This window comes from Chaetomium tenue (assembly GCF_020726465.1).
Source record: "Chaetomium tenue strain MPI-SDFR-AT-0079 chromosome Unknown F5144scaffold_2, whole genome shotgun sequence".
NCBI classification, from domain to species: Eukaryota; Fungi; Ascomycota; class Sordariomycetes; order Sordariales; family Chaetomiaceae; genus Chaetomium; species Chaetomium tenue.
This window is the reverse complement of record NW_027117330.1, coordinates 3,304,416-3,321,366: the sequence shown is the minus strand read 5'-3', so window position 1 is coordinate 3,321,366 and position 16,951 is coordinate 3,304,416. Positions and strand designations below refer to the sequence as shown.

The window sequence follows — 16,951 nt, the reverse complement described above, 5'->3', positions numbered from 1 at the left end:
AAATAATGGTGCGAAGCGCCGCTGGTCCGGTATTTTGCCTTCTTTGAGATGGGTTTGGCTGAGTACTGCAGTCATTATTGGCGCCGGATTGGTTAAGATTGTGCTTCGCCAACCAGCTGATCGATATGGCATTATCGAAGATCACGATGTTGTGCACCGTTTCGGTCAATTGATAATTGTCTCGAGCCCCGCAGGGCAGATCAAAGGCGGGGTAGTATTGTGTCACCGACAGAACACCGTGTGCGTCTTAATCTCCCATCCCCAACCGCCACGCCGGCATATGCTCTCCAAGATGTCCCACCCCGCAAGCCCCGGCACAACGGACGGACTGGTTCCATGGCACCGGCGCGCCATTACCAATAACCAGAGGGGTTCGGGGCCGAGGCGCTTCGGGGTGGCGCGCTAGCGGCGTGATACCAAGGGCGACTAACTGGGTATGTAGTTACTGTGAAGTAAGCAGCCGAACAACGTGAGAACGCAAGACATCATGGAGCCAGAAGCTCTGTCTTAGCGGGGAGGGATTCAGACTAGCAAGCACATGAACAGCCCAGGTGTTTCAGACCCCGCCCGTCCGGATTTATCAGGCAACGGGGTTATCGGTTTTAGGGTGTTGGTGTGACGAGGATCATCCGAAAGATGGCGGAAGGGTTGTGATATCGCACCGTCATGCGGGTTGGAATCGGTTGAGAAGTCGAGGAAGGCGTACTGATGTGCGCTGTAGGTGAGTGACGATATGGTGATTGCCTCGCATTGGGCTGAATGCAAGGGATGTCACTGCGGCGGATCCACGGAAGTGCACAGTAAGAGAATGTGTCTTGGACTTCAAGTGCGAGTCCTGGAAGTCCAAGTGGCGATCTGTGAATGTCTTCGTAGTCGCGTCTGCCCTGGGATCGAATCACAATGTCCGGGGCATAACGGCAGCCATCACACTACCTACGAGAGTTTCAATTAGGTAAGATAATTCAGCACGATAAAGCAGCTTACCCATCAGGGACCCAGTGACCTCAACTCGACCGACTGGCATTGTTCAAGTTGCTGCCTGTTACCCGTTATGTACGTCTGATGCCATTCAACGCTGTGAATTTCCAATTGCTCGACCCGCATTGGGGCCCATCCTGTAAGCTGCCATCCGTCTGATGGCGGTAGATACCGTAATGTTGAATTCGGAGCAGGGAACGAAGTTGAAGGAAGCTCGTGATGTTTTCTGGGTTGAGAATGAGAAGGAAAACCGTTCAGACCGAGAAGGAAAATTGTAAATTGGACCAGCCCTGCTTGTGGCACTTTCGAACTATTCCCGCCTCTGTTTGCTTGCAAGGTCGAACCATAGAATTGGTTAGCAAGTGGCGAGCTACTAGAAGTTTAAAGTCCATTCGGTTGGGATTGGTTTAACCGGTTGTATGTAAGAAGGTGCAATTTGCTGTTGCCACTTTCTGGCCGTCACATTGAAACAAGATATTTCGGGCTCTGCTTTGGTTTCACACCGTGGAAGCAGGATGGTTGAGAACGCTGGTCCGTTTCAAGAGATGATGTGTTGAGTTCCAAGTTCTCTTCCTGACTCGGGGACGATGTGCCAGGTTTCGCGTTGCCGCCACAACTGCCTGGTGACAATGAAAGCGTTGAATAATAAATACAGTGTAGAGACAGAGTTAGGTCTTGCAGCAATTCAGTCGAAAATCCACAACCAGCTATTGGATGATGGGGTATTCACAACTTCGAACAACATAGGTATGTTCGCCCTCCTGAGTGCCACAGATTCACTTGATGCAGATTCACCAGCACTGGGCCTCTTGCCACGATTCACTTGTGGCCAACTCTTCCCCAGCTAGAAGTCCTATAAATTATGGCATACCTTTCCATCATGAGCACTTCTTTCAATTTACACAACTTACTTCGACTCCCTACCAGACACTACCTGTGCAACAATACGACAGCAAACAAACAACCACTGAAAACATTATCACATTGCCTTATTCCAGAATGATTTTCATCGTTCTGTTTCTCGGTTTGTTTCTCCAAGGAGTCTTTTGCGGACCCCTGTCAGAGCAATTTAACACGGGCTGCTTCGTTATGCAGATGGCCCCTGTTGTAGACGATTGCCGCCAAGTCATCAATGCCTTCAATCGTGAGTATCCCCAGTACCTCTTCGACTGACATCGTATCTAACAATTTGAACAGGCTGTGACCCCACAGGCTACATTACCGTTCAGGGAAATCATGCCTTCAGGATCACTCATGGCAACTGCATGGGCACACTGAGCAACAAGTCTGGTTCTCCGACCGCAGTCAACCAGGATACGCTGGCGGTTATGATGAATAATTACATCATCAACCCCTGCGTTCTCTACAGGCAATGGGGGTTCTATGAAACCGACAAGTATGTCATGGAGCTGGAGTTTTCGGGAGCTGATGGCGATGCCAAGGACGGAGGCACGGCGACAGTCGTCGAGGAGAACATGGAGCTGTCTGGTGACCGAGCCAAGGCCAGCCACGATTGAAGCATACCACAACCGCGCTGATTAAGAGTCCATGGAAGAACGGAGGTTACGCTTAGCTAGAGAGAGAGGACACACTACTTAGGTACCTCTTGCCTGTACCCAGCATTAGGGTGGCTGCTACAGGGCTAGGCAGTTGGGCACCTCAATGGCTCAGGATGTTCTAGACAGAAGCCACACATACTATGGACCCCATAACCCCATCGGTAACCGCAAAAGTGAAGTTTTGTAATGTAGGTGGTGCTGGGTGGAAATGATGAGCAGGAGAGGAGAGAGGGTGGTGGAAGTAGCACTGGGTTAGGGTTAAATTAGAACTTCCTCCAGCAAGAACAATCCTTGTCACATGCCTCTTGTGCTTGCAGAGCCACAAGCGCCACAAATACCCAACCCAGCGCGCCAAGATGGAGGTCGCCAATGGCTCGCGATCCAGTGAGTCGAGCCGTTCCTTGACGCCTCCACAGTCTCGGATTCCACTGAGCTCCAGCGAAAGCTTAACTGCGACCTCATCAACCGACGACCAGCTCTTTCAAAACATCACCCTCCCAGACTCGTTCTCTCGAGCTGCCATTCCCGCTACGATGGTCAGTGCTTAGCCCCTCCAAAACACCCCACTAATCCATCAATCCCCCACCCAACCAACCAAACAAACCCCCCAATCTCATCCATCTCACCACCCAAACCCCCCCACCTCACACCTCCCACCCACCACTAACCCCCGCCCCCAGAACAAAGACGCCTGCTTTACCTACACGCACATGCACCGCTCCCAACACGCGGAGCTCTTCGAGGAGTTCTGCAAGGACCGGCTGCCCAAGGACGACGTGCTTGTCCCCCCCGACCTGCAGCCCGTCAACCCGGAGGAGGAGGACGACGTGGTGCCGGACCAGCACGCCGCGTACGGCGTGCAAAAGGCCACGCAGCGCGCCCGCGAGCCCGCGTGGCGGGACTTGGGGCTGAGTGAGCTGATGGCGCGCGGGCCGGTGGTGGGGGTGCTGCCGAAGAGGAGGGTTGGGGCCGGGGGGAAGAGGAAGGGGGGTGCTGGGGGTGGTGGTGCGGGTGCGGGTGGGGGTGGGGGGGGACAGTATCAGGGTTTGCCGCGGTGAGATGTTTGTGCCGGGTTATTCGTTGGTTTTGCGTTGGGAGCATTGCTGGGCGTTTAGTTGGCAGTGTTGGCATGCCGACGGCATATTGGGTGGTCATGGACAAGCGCATTGTTAAGGCGTTAACGTAGAGTACTCATTTCTCAGACACTGATTTCTAGCCGACTTCCCTTAGAAGTGATACCCAATGGCCCACGCCGAACACAGAACCCGGACGGACTGTCCCCGAACCCCAAACGCCAACCCAATGCCAGAACCCGCCCCATATATCCTCTACTTGTATTCTCCCATCCCCATCCCCATTCAAGACTTGCCAAGCAACGCCTCCCGCTCCAAAATCTCCGGCTGGAACTTGACCAAAAACACCGTCTTCCCCGGCCACATCTCGCCCTCCTCTTTACCCCCCACACTATGCGCGGTCACGCGCGCGGGAAACATGGCGCCGTCGCACACGCCCTCGATGATGCCCGCGACGAAGGCGGCGCAGTTGAGCTGGCTCATCTCGCGCGGCACGCTGATGTAGGCGTTGACGACGGGCTCGTTGTCGACAATCATGTACTCGTCGGGGGTGTCCGGGTTGGAGCTCTTCTCGAGCCGGTCCGCCTGCCGCCCGAACAGGTGCGTCCACAGGTTGATCTTGATGAAGTGCAGCAGCGCGATGATGGTCAGCGGCCGTGTCTGCGTACGGGGCGGCTCGCGCATCAGCAGCAGGTCGAGGAGTTTTAGCCCGATCGGGTGGCCTTGTACGTTGAGGCTGGTGTGAGGTTCGTTGTTAGTTGGGATGATGACGCAGGGGAAGGGCGGGGCGTGGGGGCGTCGGAGCGTACCGCTTCTCGAGCTCTTGGATGCCTGTTACCCGCCGCTGTGCGTAGGTCACCATCTCGGAAAAGAGGTAGGCAAAACTGGACTGGCTGAGCTCGGCCGTCTTGGTGCGGTTGAGTGGCCGGTGGTAGATGGTCTTGCCATTGGACGGGTAGCGCAGGCCTGTCTGCTCCTTGCTGCTCGCCGTCTTGCCGGGGCCTAGGTGCGCCATTGTGGTTGCTATGGGGATTCGGCGGATTGGGCTTCTGTTGTTAATTCTACGGTACAAGGCGCGGCTCAAACGCGGTTCAAACGCGGTTCAAATTCGGGTCGGGCAGGGTCCGACGCTGACGTCTTGGGCAGAATGTCAATTCTTTGGTGTTGCAGCGGCGCTTCAACTCATGCCGAATCAAAGATCTGGTCTAACTGCATCTGGAAACGGGCCTATGCCTGTCAGAGAAAGCGGTGACTTGCTTTTGGGTTCAAGCTCAGGGATCCTGGACTCCAACAGCGGCAGAATCAGCTAACTACCCCGCCACGTTCGCCACCGGCCGCGCCATGTGAGCTGCAGCTCGGGTTGCTTCTGTTGATTTCCGCCATCATCTTTTCCTACCCAACAACCGTTTGCACTTCTTGACACTCCTTCATCAACTTCTTAAAAACCTTCAAATCTTCGGATTCACTCATCAAAATCACTACATTATCCGATTTAAATCATCATGTCTGCAACAACGCTCGGACACAAGGGCGTCGAAGCTGTCCAGAACAGAGACTATGCGGCCGCGATACCACTCCTCGACAAAGCTCTCGCCTCGTCGACTTCTCCAGCCTGGCTGCTTGCCCGCGCTCAAGCACACCAGCAGCTGAAAAACTACGATGCGGCCCTCCATGACACTGAGCTGGCCTATCACACCGCGGCCGAGCGCGGTTCGGGGAACTCTCGCAAGCAAATGATCGAATCACAATACCGTCGTTCGGTTCTCTATTACAAGCTTGGCCGCCATGCAGACGCCGACTGCTGCGCTAAGTGGTGCATGCTCTTGGCTGAGGGGCGCCCGGCGCGCGAGGACGACGGCGTTGAGAAAGCGGTCGACGGTAATGGCAACTATACTGTAACCTACGAGGTCGGTGTTGCTGATAAGGCCGGCCAACCAGGCCAGAGCGGCGATTCTAAGGGAAACATCCTCGCTGGTATTATGGGAGGCAACGGGGGCATAGGGTCCTCGGCAAAGACAGGTTTTGAGGACGATTGGAAGCGCGCATATACCTGGAGGAGTCAGGTGCTCGGTGCTTTGGACAAATTGCCAGAGGATCACCCGGGCCGGAAGATCACCATCACCAAGATTCCGGTCAAACCTCAGGCGAAATCCGCCAAGCCGGAGCCCAAACCGGAGCCGAAGCCGGAGGCGATCAAACCCCCTGCGCCTACTCCAGGCAGTGTCTCCGACGAACAGCTCAAGCTCAAGGTCGACTTCTATCAGAGCAACGACAAGGTTTCCGTGACGCTGTACGTGAAGGATGTCAAGAAAGAGGAACTTCAGGTGGAGTTATCAGAGACCCAGGTTAGTTCAGAGGTTCCCTTAGCAGCTTGTTGTCCGTCGGAATGGGGTCTAACCAGCTACAGGTACGGCTTTCACCACTTCCCCGCGCCGCGGCTCCCTATGTCAAGGCAGGTGACCGTGAAGCGACATCTACCCTTACTTTGGACGGGAAGATCGATCCTTCGAAATCTCGATACACCGCCTTCCCGCGGAAAGTCGAACTTACTCTTGCCAAGGCCGCCCCGGGCATCAAATGGGGTTCGTGGGGCAAAGAGGCCATTGGCCCAGACGCATGGAACAACGATGCCAACGGTGCTTCGGGTGTGACCAGCGATTCAGCCTCTGTACCCGTCGTCGAGGCCCAACAGAAAGACCAGTCCCCAGCAATCCCGGAGCCGGCTCCGAAGATCACTACCTCGGCTGCCCCCGCCTACCCGACGAGCAGCCGCTCTGGCCCCAAGAACTGGGACAAGCTGGCCAATTCCGAGGCAGAAGGAGAGGACGACGACGCCAGTAAGGGGGATCCCAACTACTTCTTCAAGCAGCTTTACAAGGGCGCCACTCCTGAGCAGCAGCGGGCCATGCAGAAGAGCTTCATCGAGAGCAACGGCACCGCCCTCAGCACTGATTGGAATGACGTCAAGGCCCGCACCGTGGAGACGTTGCCGCCTGACGGCGTCGAGGCGAAGAAGTGGGACTGAGGTTGCGCAGGAACTGGGTGTCTTTTTCGGGTTGCTTTTGTCTATTTCTTAATTTCCTTGTTTCATATGTCGGTAATTTTTCACCTTTGGAGGCGTTGTTGGAAAAGGCTGTTGCTGCGCTGGCATGCGCTCGGGGGCGGTGTCCCAAGGGGCGTCACCAGGAGCAAAGCAGGTAGAGCCTTGCAGGCGTTCAGGTAGTTTAATCAACGAGTATTATTATGGACGTCTAAGGGTATACTTCTAAGTTGCCGCATCTAGTCTAGTCCACGCGGTCTTTATTACGAGAATTAGGACGGCTGTCTTCCGCCGAGGGCGCCGACGCCAGCGGCTGGCTGCCCTCGACCTCCACAACGCTCATGTCCATGCGCACCAGGAACTGCTTGCCTCTCCAATTCACCGTAGCGCCCAGCAGGACCGCCCACGTCCAGATGGGCAGCGCCAGCACCTCCCTCCCCAGCCAAGCCGCCAGCCACTCCAAAAACGGCCGCTGCTTGATGGCCCCCTGCCTGCCCGCCCCACGCGCAAAGGCGGGCGTGTCCTCATCCACCTCCACACTCTCCAGCCGCCGCATCCTGCTCGTAAACCACCGATCCAGCACCATCCACGCCGTGACCGTCGCCGCCCACACCGCCGCCATGGCGGCCCACGTGGCCGGGAGGCCCAGCGCGCCGCGCGTCCAGGGCAGCGTGGTCAGCGCAAAGGACAGGTGCACGCTGCACAGCAGCGGCTCGATGCCCGGCTCGACGAGCGTCGCCAGCAGCACCGTCCACTTGCGCACGCGCAGCCACCGCACCCGCCGCGCCACGTACGCCGCCACCGACATGCCGGACATGGGCTGGATGGCGACCTCGCCGAATACGAGCGCGTGGTTGCCGATTCTCGGGGTTGTTGTTGTGGTGGTGTCTGTGGGGGATGATCGCCAAGTCAGGTCGCCGATTAGGTGGTCCTCGCAGATGTAGGAGGAGAAGAAGTCGAGCCCGCGCCCGCGGGTGGCGTCGGAGGCGGGGAGGATGGGGTTCTGCGCTGGGTCGGTCATGGTGTCGAGGTGGGCTTTGCGGAACATGCTGCTCTTGCCGACGATGCAGGGCGCGATGCCGACCGTGTTGATGGCGCTGTAGAACTTGGCGTGCGTGGTCGACATGAACATTTCTTCGAGCCGGCCGCCGTGGTCGAGCAGGCTTTTGGGCGCACGCGGCTGTTTTGTGTCGTGGGAAAGGAGGCCAAGCTCTTCGGCGGCTTTTGGTTCTTCGATGTCGACGACAAGTGGCAGCTGGTGCACTAGCTTGTAAGGGGTTGTTCTCGCGCCGTCGGGATGGAACCCGCAGAGCTTGTCCACCATCCTCCCCGCAGATCCAGTCCCGACCCAGACATTGCAATCGACAATCCATACGATTTCCCCTTTCGCCTCCCGATATGCGCGGCTCATGTTGCGGATCTTGGGGTTCGGGCCAAGGTTGTTGACATGGCCGCCGGTCCCATGCAGCAAGGGGTCATCCTCCTCGACCAGCACCCTTGCGTCGAAACCGGGGAAGTCTGCGACGACCTTTTGCAGGAGCGGGTAGGCCGGATCATCGGTGGATGAGACGCAGAGGTGGATGGTCAACTTCGACTTAGGGTAGGCGAGCCGGAAGGTCGAGGCCAGGCACTCGTAGAGACCGACTTCGACGCCCTTTACGGGCCGGATTATCGTGATGTGCGGGATCTCGTCATGTTTTAAGGAGGGAGACACTGGCTTCGGACGCGTCGGAGTGTGGTTACGGAGGCTGGAGCGGGAAAGCGGGCAAAGTCAGTAACAGGACAACACGTCTGTACAGACGGAATAGGGGAGGATCGTACAGTTGGGTGATCCCGATGGTTTGGACGAGGAAGACAGCACAGCTCCAGACCAGGCTTACCAAGGCCGCGCCTTGGACTGCTATCGACATCGGATCATTGCCAACCGTCATCGCTGTGTGAGCGAGAAAAGAGGATGGTGGACCAGAGAAATCTGGCGCGACGGCAAGTTCGGCGATTTCAGAGAAAAGGGACTCGCGAGTGACCGCAAATCCATGTGGGTCGCTGACAAGTAGTCCGACCAGTCCAAAGAGATAAACATCACTAAGTTAAAACGAACACAGGGGTTTTGAGATCACAATATTACGGACAAGGGCATATATTGCCTAAAACACAGCTTGATTGACTAGTTCCCTATTGGCGACCATGGAAGGTTCAGCTTTTGTCGGACATGCACAAAAATAAGACGAGCATCGCCTGCTGCTGGGAGGTTTGAAACTGGAGATGCACAATTCGCTGGAGGCCAACCAAATTCGACGGCGGGTGCGAAAAAAGGGCCCCACTCGCCTGTCCCATCCACTCTGCTGGATTTCCAGGCCTGCTCCACTGGTGCCTCAATCAACAGGCAGCATTCGGTTTCTTCGGCCTCTGCAAAATCTGCAGCCGACGCGAAAAAACTGCACCACTATTTTTCACCAAGCTTCTGGCAAGCTTGAGCACCATGCCAAAACAACATAAACTCGAAGCTTCCCAGATGTGAGAAGAAGCTTCAGGACAACAGCTCAACCTGCCTCGCATCCCCAGCGACCTTGATCAGTACGCCGGAGGGTTCGATTACTATTGCTGCCCTTGATTGGGTTCAGTTTTGGTCATTGGGTAAGTCGGTCGGCCCCTTCGGCTTTTCTTTCTTTTTTTATGGCTTTCGTTCGGAGTCATGCGCGGCAAGCTTGTTGGCCCAATTCTGCCCTCGCGCGAGGATGTCTTGGGTCGTGAGAAGCGCAAGACTAGCGACATCGCTACTCGTCTCTTCCACACACCTACCCGTCGATACGATGGAGGGGTGGAGGAGGGGCTCGAGCAGCTCGATGTTCCTCCCCCAATTGCGATGATGACACCTAAATACCTGTGCTTAGAGCAATGTGCTTCAGTGTACGCTCGATGAAAGCCCTCTATTTATAGACTACAACGGTATCTGAGCAATAACTTCGCCGTGCTTGCACTTGTTTGGTTTTCCCTTGGCTGGTTGGAGACTAACAAACGCACTGCTAGGCCGACATGAATCATCACAGCTATGGCTGAAACCTCGACAATCACCACACCTGCTGCCGGCAATGATGCCAAGGTCGTTGGAACGGGCTCGCTGGGCAGCGCCCCGAGTGCTCTAACACCCGCAGAGCAGGCATCACCTCCTCGGCCACCCTTGAACCAGATCTACGCTCTGCCGGCCCCGATCCGGACCTTCCCTCTCCCCACCTTTTATCCGAATAATCCAATCTCGCTTTTGCACCTTGTCTATGCGTGGTTGAGCCAAGTCTTGCGACCTCCATCCCAAGAGCCGTCTGTGGTGCATATAGGAGTCTGGAATCCCGAGACGCGCTCGGTACACATTTTAGACGAATCTTCCATCCGTGCTCTCTGGGAGCAAGGCTTCTATGGGAAAGGAAGCCTCAGTCGAAGCGAGCCGAACTGGTTGAAGCGAGAGCTGGCACGACGGGGCTCGCCGGAAGGCAAGACCGTCAGTGAGGCACGCACCGAGCTGCGGCGAGAAGAGCGTCGCCTTGCCAAGTGGGAGAGAGCGAAAGTTGAGCTGGAGGCGCTCGAGAAGCAGAGGCTCGCCGAGACCGTCGCCAAAGCTGCTGCCAGCGGAACAACCGGCCCTGACGGGGCGCTAGACGAACCTGTTAAGGCGGCAGAGCCCTCGGCACTTCCTGGTCCTGTCCCCCCCGTCGCGGCAGAATTAAAAGAAGCCGAAGAAGCTGAGGAAGAAGAGAAAACCGAAGAAGATGAAGAAACCGAGGAAGATGAGGATGACGAGGAAGAATCTACGCGGCAGACGACGCCCACTTTCGGGGCTTCCCATCCTCAAAACCCTGACGGCCGCCAAACGTGTCAGGTACCCAAGCCCCCCGTTGGCCCAGCAGAGTTGCCCGCCCTCCCAAACTCGTTACCAAAGCTGAACGACCTGCTGAACGGCCCATGGCTTGGTCGACCTTTCGAGGACAACCATGAGGTGAAAGCGCCAGTTGGCCCAGCGGAACTACTCCTACTTCCGAACTCGCACGCGGACGTCGTCTCAAGGCCCGTCAGCGGGCTCGCCATCTTTGAGATTGGGCAAACCGCTCCTAGTCAACCGACTTTGCAGGCAACGCACGACATTAATGGCCATGCGGAAGACTCCGATACCCAGCCCAAGGTAAATGGCCACGTCAACGGGCAGGCGACCAAGGCAAGTGCCTTGACTGTCAGCAAAGAACTCGATGGTGTGTCGAGTAATGGTGTGTGCCCGAATGGGACTGGTAAAACGCCCGTCACGCCTCCATCGTTGCCCGCGGATGGTCCTGTTTTGTGCCCCTCGGCTGCGGATTTGGAAGGCGACCTAAAACGTCGGAAGAGCGTCCGCTTCTCGCCCACGGTTGAATCAACCACCTTTTTGCATTCCGATCCACCGAGCCCTGGTCGCTCGGCCGGCGCCCAGTCGAGAAGCGCTGCCCCTGCCCCCGCGCCCCCAAACGGTGGGACGGTCCCCGAGGAAACCCTCCCTAAGGAAAGCCCCGTTTCCGCTCTTCCTGAGAAGATCTCGACTCCGGGCCCAGATTCTGCGGCGGAGATTGAGAACAAGGAGCATTTCCAACTCGCTCCCGAGGAAGCCTTTTTCTTGGCGTTCTCTATCGGCGCCTTGAAGGTCGTAGATCCTGTGACCAGGTCTCCAATTTCTACTGAGAATCTCCTGTCTCTCTTCCGCTCACACTCCTACTTCACTCCTCGCACAGCCCCTTCCAGTCTCAGGCCAGACGACCCCTTCCTCGTTAACTACGCTGTGTACCATCATTTCCGGTCGTTGGGCTGGGTTCCGCGCCACGGTATCAAGTTTGGGGTAGACTGGATCATCTACCAGCGCGGGCCGGTCTTCGACCACAGCGAGTTTGGTATCATGGTCATGCCTGCTTTTTCGGATGCTGCCTGGGAAGGACATGAGCATGAAGAGCCGAAGCGGTCGTGGTCGTGGCTGATGGGAGTGAACCGAGTGCTTTCGCACGTTCTCAAAAGCCTGGTGCTTGTTTACGTGGATATTCCTCCACCTACGGTGTTTGATGGAGAGATGGAGCGCGGCGGCATCGCGGCGGCGTTGAAAAAGTACACTATTCGAGAGGTTATGGTTCGGCGCTTCTCAGCAAACCGTAACCGGTGATGTACGAGAGCATGATGCATGGAAGGCGTTGGGGATTATGTTACTGTACGAAGAATACCGCATGGGCAACGGGGCCGGCGTTTATATGCCCGAAGAATTGATTAACACTTCACACAAACCTCGAGTTGTGACTGCGACCTAGCCAAATATGAAAGGCTGAGATTATTCTACATCGGGACACCATTTCTAGCTCGTGGGGGCTAAACTTTCTGTGATGTGGTTGTGATTGAACCCTGGGTAGGAATGGCCCCCAACAAAAGGCCCGGGGACAGTGACTCCTTTCGGGTACTCGCCCAATCCTCGGCAAACAGGCTCGTATTCAGGGGTCATGCATGTGCATACCATACCAGCTGAGGTGATTGCGGGCTCTTGTTCCATTGTACCATTCGTTCAGATTACCTCTACCCCTACGGTTGCTCCTGTGTGGTAGCAACCGTGAATCACCTGTAACTACTTAAGGGAGAACCACGGTTGACTGGGACCCAGAGGAAGGAAATGGCAACTGTTGAGGGGTCAAGAATTTAAGTGCATTATGGGAAAGTCGAAAGCATGTTAGCGTCTCTAAAATTTCCTCCTTCAAGCTTTCGATGATTGGTCGTAACGACCCGAATATCAGGCCAAAGCCTAATTTATCCAGGGGCACGGGAGACACAAGATCCTACGAGTGGGTTTTTGGTCTTGGCAAACGGCTCAAGTGACAGTCTTGGCCGGTTTAAAATGAAGGAACCAAAAAAAGGCTCGGTCATGTAACGTGGGATGGGAAGGTGCCTAGATATAGTGTAGTGTATATATCCCCGGCTGTTGGTCCTCAATTCCAGTTCGGACGCCGTCTTGTCTCCCCCTCCCTCTCCATTTTTACACCACCAACCAAGGCCAAAGAAGAAAAAAAAAAAGAGAAAAGCCGCCGCCATGGTCCGCTCCGTGCTCTCCCTCGCCCTCGCGGCCCTCACCCTCCTCCCCTCCCCCACGGCCGCCCAGGACGGTATCAAAGACGGCCCCAACGTCCTCGACGAGTGCGTCGCCTGCCCGTACCTGTACAAGACCTTCTACACGTGCGCCCGCAGCAACCCCGGACCGACCCGCACCAACGTCAGCGACTGCGTCTGCCCACCCCGCCCTTCCGCCGGCTCCGACAACGGCTGGTACCCCTACATCGAAGCGTGCGCCACCTGCCTGCCCCGGAAGGAGTCGGGCGACTTCTGGACCAACGTCGCCACCGTGTTCTGGCAGACGACGAATGGCTGCCGCGGGTCCCGCAACGTCACGACCGACGCGGACGGTGTGCTGTGTATAGGGTCTGCCAACATGGACGCTTGCGTGGCGCTGCGGGACGCGTCCGAGGGCCCGTCATGGGCGTCCTACCGGCTGTTCGAGTACGAGAAGAACAACAGCAACAAGACCAAGGTGCTGAATCTGGCGGCGTTCAAGCCCAACACGACGTCGAGCGAGGCGGCGGCGGCGGCGTCGACTACCGCTGCGCGCGGAACTGCCACGGGACTGGAGAGTGTGTCGGCGAGCACGACGGAGCCGGCGGGGACTGCTACTGGGCCGGCGAGCGCCGCGACGACGACGACCGACTCGTCTTTGGCGGCGGCGCGGTTGGGCCAGGGATCGCCGGCGGGGTATGCTTTGGGCGGGCTGGTTGTTGCTGGGATTGTTGGGCTGCTCTGAGGAGAGGGAGGACAGAGAGAAGAGGCTGGTGGACGTTTGACGATCGCGAGCATGTAATGTTAATGTTAATGGACAAATAGTGGCCGGTTTTAGAAGTGTGGGACTATGTCATTCTTTCGCATGCATTGCGCCGATTACATTCCGTGTCTGAAGATGGCCTCCTCTGCGTCTTCCACGTGCTTGGTGATATAACCGGCATTAAACGTGTTTGCATATTTTCGATTCGAGTACTTGATTGGATTTTCCCATAACCTACCACCCCTCGCTTCAGCGTAGAAGGTGTGCACATGGTGCTGCATAGGGCGGGAATGAAGTGTTGCACCAGGTGCCTCCCGTGCGTGCGCAGTACTGGTGTAAGTCGTCGAGATCCGTCTGAGATAACACAAGATCTGTACCGGTATACCACCACTCAGGGTAACAAACAAGTGGATGCCCGGCCAAAACACTACAGCTAGGGACCTTTCGTTAAGACGCTACCCGTTGGCGATGAACTCAACGTCCGACCGCTCACATCAGCACATCACGTTCAGTTTGCACAGTCACATAAGTATTTCATTCCACCTAAGCGCGAACTAATAAGGTTGGATGTCTTCCTCCTTCTTACACCAATCGTAGGGATCGCCCTCAATCAACAAGAGAGCGGGATGCAACGTGTTGGTGTTAGCCGTCACCAAGGCCTCCTTGGTTACCCTGAGCTCCTCTCTCAGTACGGTTATCTCTAACTTCAGGTCCCTGACAGTCTGCTTGAGCTTGTTAACCTCGTGGACCAGCTCGCACACCCGGTCTTTCGCCTTCTTGAGATAGGGCTGTAGCTCTCTGTGGAGCTCGAGGGCCACGTCTCGCGTTGTCTTGTATGCATTGCTAAGGTTCTCGGTGTGGAGGCCCACATCGATCTTGGGCGTCTTCTTGTAGACGGGCGGTTTGTTGTCCGGGTAAGGATGCTTGGCGGCGACGACTTTGGTTGCCATTGTTGATGTGCCAAGCCAGTTGAACGTGGCGGCGCTGCGGCATCGTTAACATTTCTCTTTCGTTTTTCGGCCCTCTCCATGAGCACTTCCTACCTCTTCGCGACTCCCAGGAGGTGGTGGAGCAACAAGGGGGATTCCGGCTGGCGAGGGGTGCTATCGTCGGGGCCTGGGGCTAATCTCAGACACGAGGAACAACACCGGGACTTTCCCCTAGGACTAGACTGGCTTGAAAATTGGTAGCCAGCGGAAGAGACGTATTAAATGCAGCGTTCTGGCGCCACCAAAAGTGCTATAGTGACATTAGCAAGCCCTATCCCGGTGTATCCCGGCTCTCGTCGCATCACATCACGCATAAGAGTGCCGAGCCCCATAGTTCGCGTCTTGACCATGTGAGCCTCTGCAGCCTGCCCGTCGGACGCACCTATCCCGTTCTTATCACACGCCTTGGGTCACCGTCCACGGCCGCCCCGGCCTCCCTTGGGGACGGCCATTCAGCACTCTCAACCGTGATGTGATGCAGGACGTGACGACGTCTGCCTGCCCGACTGGTTGTCGCCCGACGGCTCTATTGACTCATGTCAGTGTTGAAGCTAAGAGCCCAGGCCGGAAACGTGTCAATCTCCCAAGACCGGTGGTTTTCGGCATCCTTGTCCAGATTGCAATCAATGTTTCTCATTGGTGTCTTTAATCCCATGCATTCAGAGCCTCGTGAAGAAGGGAACATTGGTGCCCTGGTTGCATTGACCCTTGCTTCGGGATACCTTTTTGGAAGCGGGTTCGACCAGCGACCCCCATACTTTGGGCAGCTTTGCCTCCGTTTTTGAGACAAACAAATCAATTGAACACCAGGGTAGTCGTCAGGCCTCAAGGAGATGCAGCTGTCTTGCGAATCAAATGCAGGCAGACGGATGCAATGGTAAGTTAGAGAATCAGCTGAATCACCCCGCCAAAAATGCCGCAATCAAGGCCCAACCAGAGACCTTTATCCACTATGAGGCTCTCGGAATGTCGTCTTATCTGGCTCGATAGCTGTGGTTCTTCTTGGCATTTTCACACGGTAAGGGGCTCTCGAAAATACGGGAGTGAAGGAATGTTGGTTGTAAAAGTACCACCTACCTGGGTAGGTACCTGTGTACTTACCACCAGACCTTTGCCATCCTTGCGGCTCTGCGTCCCCCACAAGGTGATTGCGAGTTGTGCCAGGCCGAAGTCTCAAACATAAGCCACATCCTTCTCCTCGTAAGCGTCTGCTGTCCATTTAGGGCATGTGTTGAGCCGAGTACCTATCCATACCATACCACTCTGAGGCCAACCACAACTGCAACAAAAGACACAAGTTACCTACCCAACTTTGCAAAGCTTGTGTTTCATTCGTTACGTTATCGAGGTAGGTTTACTGCTACCGTGATTTGTATTCTGAGTCTACTCGCCTCTAACACACATCTGTCAATCCCAGTAAACGGATTTGAAAGCGGACTTCAAGATGAACAGGACACAACTCAGCGACGACTTGCTCTCAGCAGCCACCAACGGTTACGCTGAGGTTGTTGAACTCATTCTTGATGAATCTGAGGCGATCACTGTGGTGAATGAGACCGACAAGGATGGAAACTCACCTCTGATCCTGGCGGCAACCGGCGGCCACGTGGACGTCGTGGATCTGCTTCTTGAGAAGGAAGCCGACGTGAACTTCTTAGGTCACGAGAAAATTTCGCCTATTCGTGCGGCTTTGGCTGGCGGACACCCCGAGGTAGCCGAACTGCTTCTCAGACAGCCCGGATTCAGAATCGAAGCCTGCGAATGGACGCCTTTAAACTCAGCCGCCTCGCAAGGTTTCTTGAGGGTGGTGAAGGGTCTTCTTACCCAAGGAGCCGATCTAGACAAGCTAGACGATGACAACTCCACCCCGCTGCATCTCGCCTCTGCCAACGGCCATGCAATGGTGGTCAAAAGGCTGCTCCGGAAGTCCAAGCGCCAGGGCGTGGATAACCCGTCTCTGGAGAAGCGCTCCGGGAGTGGTTTGACGCCTCTGATTGCAGCTGCGACCGAGGGCCACTCACGGGTGGTGCAGCTTCTCCTTGACGAGGGCGCCAACCTTGATGCTGTTGGGAAAAACAACGAGACAGCGCTCAAGGGCGCCATCAAAAATGGCCACGCCGCTGTCATCAAGTTGCTATATGACAAGATGAAGGAGGAACGCTCGGAGCAAAGCCAGCCGGCCAGCGACGATGAAAAGGATCTGTTTGGGTAAAGACATCAAACTGATCCTAAGGGAGCATCATGTCCCTGAAGGAAACACCCCCCGGGAAGAATGCGGCTTGAACTCTGCCGAGAAAGTATCTGATGTGAATGGGGGAATGCTAGCAAGCGGGCCAGAGGCAGGGGAAGACGAGAATGAGGAAACCATTGAATGAGTGATTGAGTACCTACTTGGAAGACGAACGGGAAAATACCTAAGAATGAGAGTGTAGAGGGAAAGATTCTTGCTTGGGAGC

The 16,951-nt window shown here is 55.9% G+C and overlaps 9 protein-coding genes across 9 annotated transcripts; 6 read left to right on the top strand and 3 right to left on the bottom strand.

Moving 5' to 3' along the window:
• Positions 1-1,977: 1,977 nt before the first annotated feature.
• Positions 1,978-2,769, top strand: F5144DRAFT_642161 (uncharacterized protein; the record flags this gene model as incomplete). The annotated part of the gene is made up of 2 exons (XM_066792794.1): positions 1,978-2,122; positions 2,176-2,769. 2 exons carry the CDS (start codon positions 1,978-1,980, stop codon positions 2,493-2,495), a joined length of 465 nt encoding a protein of 154 aa, XP_066646793.1. The 3' UTR covers positions 2,496-2,769.
• Positions 2,770-3,211: 442 nt separating this feature from the next.
• Positions 3,212-3,595, top strand: F5144DRAFT_483321 (Apc13p protein-domain-containing protein; the record flags this gene model as incomplete). The annotated part of the gene is made up of 1 exon (XM_066785384.1): positions 3,212-3,595. A coding segment is annotated over one exon (384 nt), but the record flags the coding sequence as incomplete, so codon positions are not given.
• Positions 3,596-3,741: 146 nt separating this feature from the next.
• On the bottom strand, positions 3,742-4,967 carry F5144DRAFT_562921 (NO signaling/Golgi transport ligand-binding domain-containing protein). The gene is made up of 2 exons (XM_066788346.1): positions 4,420-4,967; positions 3,742-4,346 (listed from the first exon to the last, which is right to left on the bottom strand). Exons 1-2 carry the CDS (start codon positions 4,623-4,625, stop codon positions 3,896-3,898), a joined length of 657 nt encoding a protein of 218 aa, XP_066646791.1. The 5' UTR covers positions 4,626-4,967; the 3' UTR covers positions 3,742-3,895.
• On the top strand, positions 4,968-6,853 carry F5144DRAFT_506330 (SGS domain-containing protein). Its single transcript, XM_066786468.1, has 2 exons — positions 4,968-5,955; positions 6,018-6,853. Exons 1-2 carry the CDS (start codon positions 5,113-5,115, stop codon positions 6,633-6,635), a joined length of 1,461 nt encoding a protein of 486 aa, XP_066646790.1. The 5' UTR covers positions 4,968-5,112; the 3' UTR covers positions 6,636-6,853.
• On the bottom strand, positions 6,578-8,746 carry F5144DRAFT_125785 (uncharacterized protein). Its single transcript, XM_066782257.1, has 2 exons — positions 8,472-8,746; positions 6,578-8,398 (listed from the first exon to the last, which is right to left on the bottom strand). The coding sequence occupies exons 1-2, from the start codon at positions 8,579-8,581 to the stop codon at positions 6,895-6,897; spliced, it is 1,614 nt and encodes a 537-aa protein (XP_066646789.1). The 5' UTR covers positions 8,582-8,746; the 3' UTR covers positions 6,578-6,894.
• Positions 8,747-9,226: 480 nt separating this feature from the next.
• On the top strand, positions 9,227-11,910 carry F5144DRAFT_125773 (uncharacterized protein). The gene is made up of 2 exons (XM_066782256.1): positions 9,227-9,284; positions 9,678-11,910. The coding sequence occupies exon 2, from the start codon at positions 9,700-9,702 to the stop codon at positions 11,815-11,817; it is 2,118 nt and encodes a 705-aa protein (XP_066646788.1). The 5' UTR covers positions 9,227-9,284; positions 9,678-9,699; the 3' UTR covers positions 11,818-11,910.
• A 538-nt stretch (positions 11,911-12,448) lies between these two features.
• Positions 12,449-13,716, top strand: F5144DRAFT_562913 (uncharacterized protein). The gene has a single exon (XM_066788345.1). It carries the CDS (start codon positions 12,727-12,729, stop codon positions 13,486-13,488), a length of 762 nt encoding a protein of 253 aa, XP_066646787.1. The 5' UTR covers positions 12,449-12,726; the 3' UTR covers positions 13,489-13,716.
• Positions 13,717-14,006: 290 nt separating this feature from the next.
• Positions 14,007-14,707, bottom strand: F5144DRAFT_125641 (uncharacterized protein). Its single transcript, XM_066782253.1, has 2 exons — positions 14,550-14,707; positions 14,007-14,490 (listed from the first exon to the last, which is right to left on the bottom strand). The coding sequence occupies exon 2, from the start codon at positions 14,454-14,456 to the stop codon at positions 14,061-14,063; it is 396 nt and encodes a 131-aa protein (XP_066646786.1). The 5' UTR covers positions 14,457-14,490; positions 14,550-14,707; the 3' UTR covers positions 14,007-14,060.
• A 1,067-nt stretch (positions 14,708-15,774) lies between these two features.
• F5144DRAFT_125647 (ankyrin repeat-containing domain protein) lies at positions 15,775-16,845 on the top strand. Its single transcript, XM_066782254.1, has 2 exons — positions 15,775-15,843; positions 15,913-16,845. Exon 2 carries the CDS (start codon positions 15,940-15,942, stop codon positions 16,705-16,707), a length of 768 nt encoding a protein of 255 aa, XP_066646785.1. The 5' UTR covers positions 15,775-15,843; positions 15,913-15,939; the 3' UTR covers positions 16,708-16,845.
• The last annotated feature ends 106 nt before the right edge of the window (positions 16,846-16,951 follow it).